Raw genomic sequence first — 13,479 nt, forward strand, 5'->3', positions numbered from 1 at the left:
TGTGTGTGTGTGTGTGTGTGTGTGTGTGTGTGTGTGCAGTACTTTTCCTTCATGCTGTGAGTGGGACATGAAGCTGTGCTGAGTACAGTCATCATTACACGGTCAGCTCTCCACAGCCACCTTTTCGCACACACAGGTTTTGGGAACTGTGACGTCTTTTTTAACATTTCGTCTCCACCTTTTCCTTCATCTCCACACGTAGAAGCAGCTTCATGAAGCAGGCTCTGGTGTAAATATTCCATCGTGTGTGTTTTTGAGCCGGGCTGCTCTGATAAAAAGAACTTTATGGCTCCAAAGTCAAACCCAGCTCAGACCGGCTGGGCGGGGCTGAGCCACGGTCATTACTTCCCAGTTTTAAAGTCCAGGATTGCGTGTGTGTACGGGTGGGTTATTATCATGTAGCTCACAAAAGTAATAATAAATAAATCGATGGAATTTGTCTGAATTCGGTTCCTCTTCCTGCGCGCACGTGCTGCCCTCCTCAGCAGGAAGCTGTTTAACAGTCGGGACACAGCGAGGCCGGCGTGCACTCTGAGCTGCAGCTGCAGCGATAATAAGAACAGGCTGCACAGGTTAGCCTGCAGGCAGAGGACAGAAAAACAAGCCAGCGCTCCACAGATCGCTCTGAAACTCCAGGACACCGCTTGGGACGATTATCGAATTACCATCACATAATATAACTGCTCTGATATGAGGTCACGGTTACCCACACTGCATCTGTCTCCCATTAAGGAAAAACTGTCAGCTCAGCATCGTCTGTGAGAGAAAGCAGCTGTTCAGAAAAATGTCCTCCCTGCAGAGAGGAACGTGCAGCTGGGACTGAAAGTCCTGCAGCAGAAGGCGCGTCGGTCACACGCATGGCAGCGCGGGGGTCGATGTCGGCTGACAGGAAACTGCTGGCAGTTATGTTTACAGCGTCGCTGTGTATGAACCATTAATGTAGGAAACGAGGCAGCAGAGGTTTGGACAGTGCAGGCAGGGTGGTGTAGGTGGAGACGAGTGTCAGGGATGCATAGTGATGGAGAAGGTGGAGGCCGAGATGAAGATGTTTAGATGTTTATTGGGAGTGAGCGGCATGGACAGGACCAGGAATGAGTCCATCAGAGGGGCAGCTCAGAGTCCGAGAGGCTCAGATGGTTTGCACATGTGCAGAGGAGGGAGGGTGGATATGATGGAGCTGCCAGGCAGGAGGAGAAGGGGACGAGCTCAGAGAGCGTTGATGGATGGAGGGAGGCAGATGATCCGCTGGGGAGACATCGACAACGAGAGGAGAACTGGCCTGTGACTGGACCTCATTCACGTGTACCAGTAAGAGCAACCTGCTGGGCTCGACAGCTGGTTTTCTCTTCCGTCCAGCTGAAGTGCAGACTTCCTCTCACATCATTGAAATGTCCTAAAGATGATTTCCTGTCTTGTTGGAAAACTGACGGCACCCACTGAGGGAAACTCCTCCCGCTGTGTCAGCTGACCGGCTGCAGCTCTGTGGGAACGCCGTCAGCCTGACGTCCAGAAACACGGCGAGAAGCTTCCGCATCAAACTGGCCACTTATCATTCCAGTCACTGAGCAGCAGATTCCCAGTAAAATTCCACCTCCGCCTGCTCACAGGCTCACTGTGTGTAAACACAACATGGATTACTGTGTGTGTGTGTTCACCTTTTGTCCCTTTGCAGAACAGAAACAAATGAAACACATGAATGAGCAGCGTCCCCGAGCAGACTGCACGACTGTAGCTGCTCGCGTTAGCTAACAGAGACCGCTGTGACTCCATCTGGACCCAGACGATCGTCTGTGGTGTGAACGTCCTGCTGATGTCAGCTGTAGCTTCTCGTGTTTGGGCTGCTTTACAGTCACAGTACTGAGAGCAGCAGTTGTGATCGTGCTCAGTGAAACTGTCAGCTTGTTGCCTTTGAAATGGTTGCTTTGAGGACTGAGACCAGCTCTGCGGTTGCAGTCAGTTCCTGTCCTCAAAGCGTCTTCAGTGCATCAGGATGGCAGCAAAACGGGCTGCGATTGAAGGGGTCAAGATGGCATCTGCATCCAATCAATAGCTGCGTCCAAATTCATCCTCCCAAGGCCGAGAAGACTGGAGGTTGTGAAATTGGACTTTCTAGCCGCTGTCTGGGTGGAGTTGAATGAACTCGGCCGTCTGCTCCTTGCTATCTGAATATAACAGGACGCTGGCGTAAACTCTCGACCGTCTCCCACTTCTGTTCAATCGGTTTCTGTTTGACGTTTATTCAGCTGTGTGAAAACTAACTTTAATCTCAGCCACACAGATTCACTCAGGAACAAATCAAACAGTGAAAAAAGCCAAACAATAACATTTTAAGTTATCTGAGTGACGTATACATCACGTTTAACCTGAGTAGTGACAGACGGCGGTGGGTTTGAAAACGACGTGCCGGGAGTTCGCCGTTCTCGCCCCGGTCAGCTATCGAGCGGGTGGGTAACAGACGTCTTTGAAAACGTCGAAGCACTTTTGCAAACATGTGATGTCCTGATAAACCTGCAGATATTTGATGTTTACACAGCTACTGTCTCGCCTTCAAATGTGTTAAAAGTTTATTTTGTGACCCAGAAAGACAAATAAGAGTAATTTTAAATAAGAGTAATTTTAAATAAGAGTAATTTTAAAACTGCCGCCAACGTTGGAAACTGGACTTGGCTGGGCCACGCTATGAATTCTGGGATAGGTCGGGCCACGAAGGACACACCGACCCATCCTTCAAATTCGGGGAAATGAAGGACGCATTTGAAGCAGCCGTCGTGTCGTCGCTGTGACGGCCTCAGGAGGATGCAGCCCATGAATTTGGTCATTTGGCGAATAACTGCCGCCCCCTGTAAGAAAGCTCGTGTTACTGTTCTGCGTCTGCAGTGGGAACAGATTTGTTCGTCCGTTCTCGTGTTTGGGCCGCAGACATCCAGTCAGGCATCGAGAGTTTGAGCTCAAAAACATGAATCGATGATGAATGTGGGCAGGAAGCAGGCGATCAGCTGCCGGCCCTTCTTATGAAATGATTCCTGTTTTTGGACGTTCTGTTTCCTCCAGCAGACGTTAATCAGCTGATTATCTACACAGTCATTAATCAGCCGCTGAAGGTCAGGGCTGAAGTCTGTGCCTCCCTCTGATTGGTTATCTGCTCCTCTTCCTGGCTTCCTGTCTGTTTTGTGACACTGAAAAGGTCGCGACTCCTTCGCCTCCACGTGATGCTTAAACGCCGCGTTGAACTCGTCCACACGTGTGTGTGACGACACTGTGGAGCAGCGAGGTGTCTCTGAGGATGTGATGGATGGACGTTTGGATGACAGGTGGAACATCTAATCTGTACTCAGCTGATTGGCTGGTGTTTTTGCGCCTAACAGACTTTTAGGATCTAAAATAAAACAGCACAGACAAAAACGAGCGTCAGACGCCGTGCTTCATCTGTGAGACCAGGCGAAGCAGCATGACGGAGGTGAGCAGCGGCCTTAACTCAGAGACCGCAAACAGAGCTCCAAAGCTTCAATCTCATGTGGGCCCAGCCAGTAAAACCAGTCGCGCTGCTCGATTCTCCCTTCCATCGCTGATTTCTGTGTTTGAGTTGGGCCACAGACAGACGTTAAAGAGCTGAATTAGGATGTACACTCGGCATCTTTGTGTGGATTCTGTCGCTGAACGCACGTCTGTCTGTGTAGTAAAGTCAGTGTCCTCCCAAGTGATGGAAACATGACTGTGAGGGCGCGCTGGGAGCGGATGTTGTTCATGTTGTTGGTTTCCAGTCTCACCAGCTCAGGACACGCCGCTGCTGCCAGAAATAGACTCCCTCTCTCACACACACACACACACACACACACACACACACACACACACACACACACACGTGAGGAAAACAGTGAAGAAAGCCAGCAGGCTGAAGTGGGAAGTGATTCAGTGGTGTTGGTTCCATAAATACCCAGCAGCCCTGGCGGCAGGCTCAGGAAACCCATGCGGAGCCCAGTGGCGCTCGCACACAGCCTGTTTTCTTCAAGAGGGTCGCAGGGCATCGCGGAAGCTTCTGGACACAAACAATAGGAGCGGAAAGGACAGCGATAGTGTGACAGGCAGAGGCGAGGACTCCTGGGCCCACGAGGCGGGGCCCGGGTACAGCCTCCAGACCGCCAGGAGCGGGTTGGCAGGGGGACCAGCGTCGGATCGGGGGTTGGGGGGTGGTCAAACACGGAGAAATCAAGTGGTGTGAATGTTAGGACTGTTGTATGCAGTCTATGGATGCAGCTTCCCGTAGACTGCATCCAGGTTGGCTGATAATCTGGATCAAATCCAGTTCAGGTCCTGTGTGTGTCCATGTTTCAGTCTGAAGGAAGTCTGCTTCAGTTTTCAGCACAGACGTGTTAAAATCGCAGGTGGAGTTTACAGAGTGGACATTAATGAGTGCCGCGCTGGTCGAGGGCACATTTAATCATTACAGGGTTTCCCATGAATCATTACCGAGCGGCTGCCTGTTAATGTTTGCAGAGTTTATGAGTCTTTGTCTTCAGGCTTTATGGTTTTGGGAACATGTGACACCAGCTGCTTTACGACAGGATCTGCTCGCTGTCATTCTGCTGCCGGGCTTACCGGCGCCTCAGACTGCTGACATTATTTCAGAAGACCCCTGCCGGCCAATCGGAGAGCTCGATTTCTGTTAGAGCGTTCTGAAAACGTTCCTGAAGAGGTTCAAAGGAACCTGCAGCATCCGTGATAGTCAGGTGTGTCCTGATGTGCGTCAGAGCACCTTCGTCCTCCTGTAAGTCATCAAAGCTGCTATCTTTGAAGAACAATTTATCTTCTGTTCTCTGACAGCCGCAATCTGAAAATCAGCACGACACTGGGCGGCTCTGGAAACGCGTCTCAGCGTAAAGACCTGACAGTTTTTCTCATCGGGTGGAAATGAAATATTCAGCCTTTTCTAAATGTTCCTGCATTTGTAAACAAATACCGGCACATGGAAGAGGAAGTCTCGGCATGGATGTCCGCTGGCTGCATCGAAAGCCCCAAAATATCAGCTGTTATCCCCAGAGGCAAAGTCCTGATATATCCGACGCTGCCTGCTTGTTTACGGGGTTATTCCTGTTGTCTGTCGGAGGCTTCCCCGCGGTTTCATGCAGGTTTTCAAAGTCTGCGATGAGTTTGAGCCAAAAAGAAGGAACCTGCGCCTCAGCCGTGTGGGTGTGGCCACCATCAGAGTCCACATTAAAACTAACTGTGTTATTATTGCTGTTTTATCATGTGATTATATTTATGATGCACACGAACCAATCTTCCACATCGAGGTCAAACTGACAGCTCGGACATCTTCGGGTAGGAGGCGGATGTGTTGCCATGGTCACCGACCATCACAACACCGTGAGTGTGACCTCTGCGTTATCAGAGCAGCTGTCAGAGTGTAACCGACAGCCTACGTCAGGGTGGAGTCTTATCAGAGCTCAAACACTAAAAAAGTTACAAAAAAGCAGGTGTGTCCTTCAGGTGTGTCCTTCAGGTGTGTCCTTCAGGTGTGTCCTTCAGGTGTGTCCTTCAGGTGTGTCCCGTGGGCGATTATTCATCCTGATGAAACGAAATAAAATCTTCTGAACTTTTTCATTTTCAGCCTCAAACTTTATTAGTATTTTATTAGTATAGTGAGCATCCTCATCATATTGTAAAGATAAAGAACTAATATAATAAATAATAAAAGATGAACCTCAAATGTAATTTTCCAGTAAAACTAACAAGTTGATGAATAAACAGGTTTAATCGTGATTAAAAAATCGACGCAGTGACGGGGCGGAAACGTGTTTTTCTTGTTGCGCTGATATCAATCAAAGCGCGTTACGATGTTTTTCTTAATTACAGAGCATCAGCAGCAATGATCCGTTTCTAGCAGCTTATACGTCAGTAACTGTGAGAACGGGATTTGTGCGATGGTTTTTCTGACGAGGGACGTGAGACACAAACAGCAGACTCTGGTCTTCGCCCACCAGCAGGGGCTCTGGAGCCAAACTGGTTCCTGTTTGGGCCTCTAACTTCTGACCTGTACATGATGAAAATTGTGACGATGTTTGTAGCTGAATCTGGTTTTGCACAATAGCGTTTTAATACCATCATGAAGCTTTGACGCCTCCCCCCTTCCTTCTTTTACCAGGTCTCTCCCTCCCTCTCCCCCCTCCCCCAGCTCCATCATGCCCATCTTCAAAAACCTCCCAGTGCGCCTAAAAGGCGGTCCGACTCTAGACAACGCCCTATTCATCCGCAGGATGAGCCTCAACATCACACCCCGCCATCATAACCCCTTTGACAATGATGACGACAGTATCCATGGTAACGGGGGCCATGGCAACCACTGGTCACCCGGCAGCTCCCTGCTGGACGGCGATGTGCCGAGGGACCGCAACCCATTTGAGGATGAGGAGGATGAGAACGAGGCCAACGAGGGGAAAAAAGGAAGCGGAGGAGGTTCGGTGAAGGGTTCCTTCAAGTTCATGTCCCCGCTGAAGAGCCTCGGGAAGCTGGGGAAGAACCTGAGGATGTCGGGAAAGAGTGCCACGCTCTCCCCACAAGGGTCGCTGCAAGGGTCGCCCTCACCTTCACCTTCTCAGAAGAAGAAGAGAGGAAGGAGGAGTTCTGAAGGAAGTCTGCTCAGGTAAACGTGGGATTAGAGTAATGGCGATGAAAGATTATGATGGGCTGAGTTTGTAAGGACGAAATGAAGGATTCACACTGACATTCAATATAGAAGATAAGAACTTGGAAGGGCATTTGTGAATGTTTAGATAGGAGATTACAGGGATCTGTTAGAGGAATTAAAAATCTGTCAGTGTAACGTGGCTCAAGGGGAAGGAGGATTAGAGGCCTTGATGTGGACGATAAGCTTTTTGTTTTGGCGAGTTCTTAAGTTCCAAGTTCAAGATACAAACAAAAATTATGAGATTAGTAAAGTAAAAGTGTCAGCGGGTAGAGACCTCTGTGGGAACTGTGGCGGAGTTTGGTCTGTGGGGGGTAGTTGCTGGACTCGTGACAGTCTCTGACCTTTCTCTTTTTGTCTTCACAAAAGGTTTGCAGGAAAATATCGTGACCCCTCCCGTAAGGAATCGTTAGCCAACGGTGAGCTGAACTGTTTGGAGAGCGAGGGCGACTCGACCAGCCGCCGCGTGTCCTTCATGAGGATGGTGGGCCTGGGGAAGACGAAGAAGGAGTCCATGACTGACCAGTCGTCCCAGGGTCCCGAGGACCAGTCGGTGCCGGTGGAGGAGGTTAAACCCAGAGAGCCACTGTCGGGTAAGAAGTCCTGGCTCAGCACGGCAGAGACACGAACTAGTTTTTTACAAATATAAAAACGTATATTAGGTTTAAGTTTACGGTATCAGAAATACCACGCTTAAGTCCTGACAACATGAGATCGACCCAAGATAATCAGATTACTTTTGTCACACGGTTTGACATGGTTCAGATGTCACTTCCTGTCGATTCCACAGCTAAAAGCTTCTATTGTTAGACTAAACACTTTCCAGTGTCACCACTATGACAGGACATTGTACCGGTGGAAGGAAACTACAGATGCGTTGGCATGTCCACCCATCCAAGAACAACTGTTTGTGTTCTCAGCTGTTTCTGGGGTTTCAGATTCCAGTGAGACCATCAGCCACAGTCAGTCCTTCAACTTACTCCAAGCTGCACACGAGACACAGATATTCTGTCTGTAGCAGGGGTATCGTCCCGTTCACAGCCCGATCTGATCGGCGCATGTCGGCAGCCTGTGGCTATTTTAAACACGGACGCTGAAAATCAATGGATGGAGAGGGTCGGTGAGGAAGGTGATATCATGGCCAACTGGGTGACGCTGAGATGCTGTAACACTGGAATGTGTGTGTGTAATGTCATAAGTACTGGGCCGGTCATGGAAACTTTGTAAGGGCGTCTATTGTTTATCACACCCTGTTTACGCTGCCATTTGGTAATGAATGATTCAAGAGTGTGTGTGTGTGTGTGTGTGTGTGTGTGTGTGTGTGTGTGTGTGTGTGTGTGTTCTCAGTTCCTCCACACCCTTGTTTGTATGGTCAAACGGCTTCTCTGCTGCACTGTGTTTGTTTTCATCAGCAGTTATTCTGTCAGTTATTTTCTCGTTCGTGAAGTTTAGAAATCAGTGAATGTTTTTGGCAGAAGGAGTCGCAGTGATATGAAACGTGTTGGACTCTGGAATTCTGGGATTTCGAGGCTGAAATTTCAGTCCAGTTTTATTTGTACAGCACCAAATCACAACTACAGTGCTTTATATTGTGATGTAGACCCTACAGTAATACATACAGAGAAACCCAACAATCATATGACCCCCTATGAGCAGCACTTTGGCGACAGTGGGAAGGAAAAACTCCCTTTTAACAGGAAGTGTTAGGGAGTTTTTATTGTTTTATTTGCTTATGCTTCAAAAGTTATGTTACACATATTTCACCAGACACAGTTTTCTGAAGAAACAGGAAGCTGACCCTGTGACACTGGGATTTGGGACAGGAAGAAACCTCCAACAGAACCAGGCTCAGGGAGGGGCGGGGCCATCTGCTGCAAGAGGAGGAAGACATGTCTGTGTTTGACTTTAGCTGCTGATCGGCAGCTCGTGCTGTTTGTTTGGTACCTGAGGATGAATTTACTGGGTCATCTACAGAAGCAGAACCTGCAGTCGCTTCTCAGATTGAGGTGAGCAGAGAGCTCTGGATGCTCAGGTGCGGGCTTGTTTTCAGATGCTGCTAAACCACCGTATCAGTGAATCAGGTTGCCGCTGAGCGTGTGTGTCTCTGAAAGTACAAATGGTCCTGACTCCTATAATCCTGTTTGGCAGTGAAACAGAACGCAGACAGAGCTGCACCGGGTCAGGCTGGCCTGAGAGAAAGAAGGACTTTACCTTTGCTTCTGTCTGAACAGACAGCAAACACCTGCCGATCAACATCGAGCAATAAAACACCTGCAGAGCAACAGTCGAACAAATCAGGACGAGCACAAACGCAAACTGAACACCTGCACAAGTAAAAAGGAGCCACAGAGCAGCTCGAGAGTCTCAGCCTGGATCTGTGGGAGCTTTCTTAAACCTGAAGGCTCTGCTCCTGATCAGAAAAGTGCAGTTGCACTGATTTGAAAACGTCACGGCAAAACACAAAAGTAGCAAAACGAGCTTTCTGAGGAAGAGCAAACAGTTTCACACAGCCTGTGCTTGGCTGTCGCGTCCAAAGCATTTGAATGCAGCGCAGCAGAAAGTGCCGCATTTCTCTGAGGTGTGATCCAGTGGAAGCACACAGAGCGCTGCTGACCTGCTGCTTAATGATTTCCTGTGCTGAGTTCAGGTGCAGTCTGAGCCGTGCTGGGGTCTCGGCGCTGGTCCTCTTGGTTTGTTGTCTTCATGCGTGCTGGCTTTTTATCTAAGCATGCAAAGCTGGCAGATGTGCATCAGCTGCTCTGCACAGCAGGTATGCATCAGAACAGGGCGCCAAGCAACAGCACGCCTCTGATCGTCGGCCCTCTGTGATTATATAACGCTCGCTGCCTTCGTTAGATAAGAACAAAGGCTCACAGATCGACATGTTTCATATAAATTAAGAAATGATCAAGTTGAGCATTTTTAGGTCCCAGCATGAAACTTTTGTCCCAGTAAAATAAAACGTTCGGCCTGCTGTGCTGCAGTCACGTCAACCTGACAGAAACACCGAGGTCACGGGCGCTGTGGTTTTTGTTTTCTTCTTCTCTGCGCAGGTCGGCTGACCTCTCTGTCATTCCAGGACGCTTACAGCATGTTTCTGGTCATGTGGACGAGGACCGTCTGTGTTTGGTTCTTCGAGAAAGTCGAAGCGTGTTCGCCTTCTGAAACTGAAACTCTGGAGTTTAAAGTTCAAGCTGAACGAGTTTGAATCGCTTCAGACTTCAGTGAACACAGAGCGACACGGTGCTACAGTCCGCTTTACTGTACATATATTTTACCACACTTTGTTTCTTCGCTGACAGTCCGGTCACCGTAGTAACGGTGATTGGAGCGAAGGTCACAAAGGGTTCGAGTAGTTGGCAGAAGGAGGAGGGGTCAGTAAAAGCCTCGAGGCCTCACAAAGGGGAGTGACGCGCCTTCATTACAGCCTTTTAGTTTGACGGACTTCTTGGAAGTGACGGAGAGTGATGAAAGACCCGCTTCATGGAATTTACCCCTGACAAACTGCTGTGTGTGCTTCATTAATGCACGCTCATGTTACCGCTGCACGGCGGCTCCGCCGGCCGATTGTCGGCGTGTTGCTGCAGGCCTCAGGAAGAAGGTGAAATATGAAACAGGAAGTCCACTTTAATGAGTCTTAAAAGCCCCAAACACTCGATGCTCAGGTGTCATTCAGAGGTGAAGCAAGGACGTGTGAAGCTGTTTGGATCCACAAACACTAAAAAGCTCCCGTGTCTCCGCTCACGCTCACGAGGCGAGCTTTCACGTTTGAGCACGAGATTAAAACTCAGCATGTTTTTTTTAATACAGAGGTTCTGATTGGTGGACGTTTCGTTTCATTAGTTTGACTTTTTCTTTGATATTTGGCAGCGTCGCAGGGACGTCATTGACTGCTGTTCTCTTTGCTGCTGTCAGATTATGTATATTTTAGGGTAAAATTTAAGCCGAGTTTTATTGTCATCCCAACGATGTACACCCGAGTAGAGTAGGACGAAATCCTCCTGGATCAAAGTACACAGGAGTAAGATGTGCTTAGAAAAGAATGGGAATGAGACTAAATCAATACAATAGTCCACAGAGTGGAGCAGTGAAGCAGCCACGATGCTAGTGGCTTTCCAAATGCAGCGCAAGGTGTAGCCAATGACGCGCTCAGCGGTCGGCACAATCCTCTGCAGGGCTCTGCGGTCGGACGCGTGGCAGTCGCCTCAGGAAGTGCAGTCGCTGCTGGGCTCTTTTTATCACTGATGAGTCGAGAAAATAAAAGACTAACGTGAAAGTAAAGCAGTAATCTAAAATCTAAAATTAGGACACGAGACGCGTCGTGGCCAACCATGAATGATGTGTTCATGGTTGGTGCAGGACAGTTAGAGGTTTTTCAGCGGCTGCACCATCCTGCTGACCAGCTATCAGCTGCTGGAGGACTTCCTGTCAGTGGCCACAGTGGGCGGCTTATCTGACACCAGTGGCTTCACTGCTCTGCCAGCAAACACACACTTTTAACAGGAAACCTTGAGAGACTTCACAGGAAATCTGCACAGAGGCTGACGATAGATCAAAAGTCCATTTTCTTCTCTCCTTTTTCCATTTTTGTTTCTTTACTTGCCCAAATTGGATCTCTTCAGCTTTTCCTTGTTTCCTGGGATGTATCTCCACTGGTGGATATTCATATCAAACATGAATAAAGGTACTGAGGTGAGTGTATGTGAGCCCAAAGCACAGGCTGCTGTAAGCACTTAGTTTCCCTCGATTCCTTCAACTCTTGGATCTGTGTGTGAGCTCACAGAGGGAGGATGTTTCTAGCATGGCCATCTCAGATGCAAAGGCCCCACCCACCTGCTGTTCAGTGTGTGTGAGGGGCAGCAAATCAGAAGACAGTCATGTCCAAGAGGGAGAAGCTAAACCTGCTTATTTCAGACAGAGAGTGAACTGAGCAACAGTGACTTCACACTGTTGCTGAGTTTTATTTATTAGCAGCAACCTTTTTGAATTCAAATAAAGTTTGTCTGAATAAACAACAGTTGTTTCCTGAGCTGTCATGAAAGGTTTGGCCTGCGTCTGCAGGAAGTAGGCGGTCTGATCTGAACGCTCAGCTCTGCGTCTGAGAGAAACGCGACTGTCTTCGGTTTGACTGTGAAGCTGCTGAGTCGTGTCTTCAGTGACCGTGGGCATGAAGCCGGAGCAGATCTGCGACTGAGCTCAGGAGAAAAATGTGAAAACGCAGCTCAGATTACGCTCCACATATACAGACACAGTACTGCTACTGTTCATGCAGACAGACGTGCAGCACTACACATGAAAAGCACAGGAGTACACTTAATTAAATACCAAACGACACAGGCGCATATAAAAGCAGCTTCGGTTTCGCCTCCGCGGGTTCACCGGGTTTCATCGTCCAGCAGCCAAACTGCAGCCGCGAGCTGGACGTGTTTTCACATCTGTGTAAAGTGAAACTAAAGACGCAGATGTTTCATCTTAAAATATGTGCCGCGTCTGGCGTTCAGCATCACTAATGTGGACACATCGGCAACAGCGTTCACACAATTAACATTCAGGGCTCACGGCTGGAGCCCCAGCAGCTGTGGGGCGTTCAGGGCCCGAATGACCGTGGGCAGTAAGGCTGGTATCAAGAGTAGTGGGAGGACCAATAGGAGGACAGCGTTCGATAACTTTAACCAATGGCAGCATCATTTTGTCAGGTATTGAATGGTTGTGTCCAGTAGTTGTGCCTTTCTTTAAAAAAACAACAAAAAACTCAGTTTTTCCATTTTCTGCCTGTCTCACCTTATTACATCACACAGGTGGGGAGAAATGAAGATGTTTGATTGGTCGAAGTCGTGTCTGAACCAAACGTGGTAAAGAAGCTTTGACTCTGGGATCCGTTCATCCCCAGCATCTGATGTGAAGTGCACTGTGACGTGGATTAAACGGGTTAGGACCACGAGCGGTGATGGAGGTGGTGGTGGTGCGAGGAAGAGGGTGGAGGGGGGTGGGGCTTCGTGCATCCAGCTGGGAAAGATTTCCTCTAAAGTCTGAAAGGGAACAATGAGAGCTGTGTTTGAGAGGAGGGGGCACTGTGTGTGTGTGTGTGTGTGTGTGTGTGTGTGTGTGTGTGTGTGTGTGTGTGTGTGTGTGTGTGTGTTCTTAATTATCCATCCACATGAGGACCCACTAAGTTTTGGACTGTAGTTGGTTGTTGGGACATTTTTTGGGGATGTTTCTGTATCATGAGGACGTTTTTATTCTCATACTGTACGTTTCAGTGCAGACGGGACATTTTATGGGGAAATGCAGGCACGTGGATCCATTTCTGCTCTATTGTTCGCTGCTGTGACTTTTCCTCTCGGGGAGTGGGGTGTTTTAAAAAGTCTAAACTAGATCTGTGACATCCAGAAACAAAAGGTCCTTCGCGCAGCAGCTGAGCACGTTTACAGTAAAGGATACTGTGCTGTGGTTTCCTCAGTGCACAGATCACAGTATGTGTGTCAGGCAGGAAATCCACTATTTCCTCATCTATAACTTAAATGTGCAAAAAGTATTCAGAGAGTTCATGTTTCAGTCTCCCTGAAGTTAAAGACACATTTGACAAGCAACCCCCCTCCTCCCTGTGACCTATGACCTCATCGCTGCTGCAGTTTTTACAAACTTTATTCCACCGTCGACCCAAAAACAACGAAAGACAAAAGTTCAAAGTGGGGATGTTCCACTCACATTGTTCTGCTTATAGAGATGATCTTCCTCTGGGCTTTCACTGTGTGTGTGTGTGTGTGTGTGTGTGTGTGTGTGTGTGTGTGTGTGTG

At 48.6% G+C, this 13,479-nt stretch overlaps 1 protein-coding gene across 2 annotated transcripts in view; it reads left to right on the forward strand.

The window, feature by feature from the left end:
• The window catches only part of exoc3l2b (exocyst complex component 3-like 2b), a 37,945-nt gene that overhangs the window by 14,063 nt on the left and 10,403 nt on the right, over positions 1-13,479 (forward strand). For both annotated transcript variants that reach the window (XM_042223940.1, XM_042223939.1), the window contains exons 2-3: positions 6,143-6,640; positions 7,052-7,275. In XM_042223940.1, the coding sequence (XP_042079874.1) occupies positions 6,180-6,640; positions 7,052-7,275 (685 nt within the window). In that variant the 5' untranslated portion in view covers positions 6,143-6,179. The remainder of the gene's footprint in view (positions 1-6,142; positions 6,641-7,051; positions 7,276-13,479) is intronic.

Source organism: Haplochromis burtoni, unplaced genomic scaffold, assembly GCF_018398535.1.
Source record: "Haplochromis burtoni strain Fernald_Lab_line unplaced genomic scaffold, NCSU_Asbu1 Contig_123, whole genome shotgun sequence".
Lineage (NCBI taxonomy): Eukaryota > Metazoa > Chordata > Actinopteri > Cichliformes > Cichlidae > Haplochromis > Haplochromis burtoni.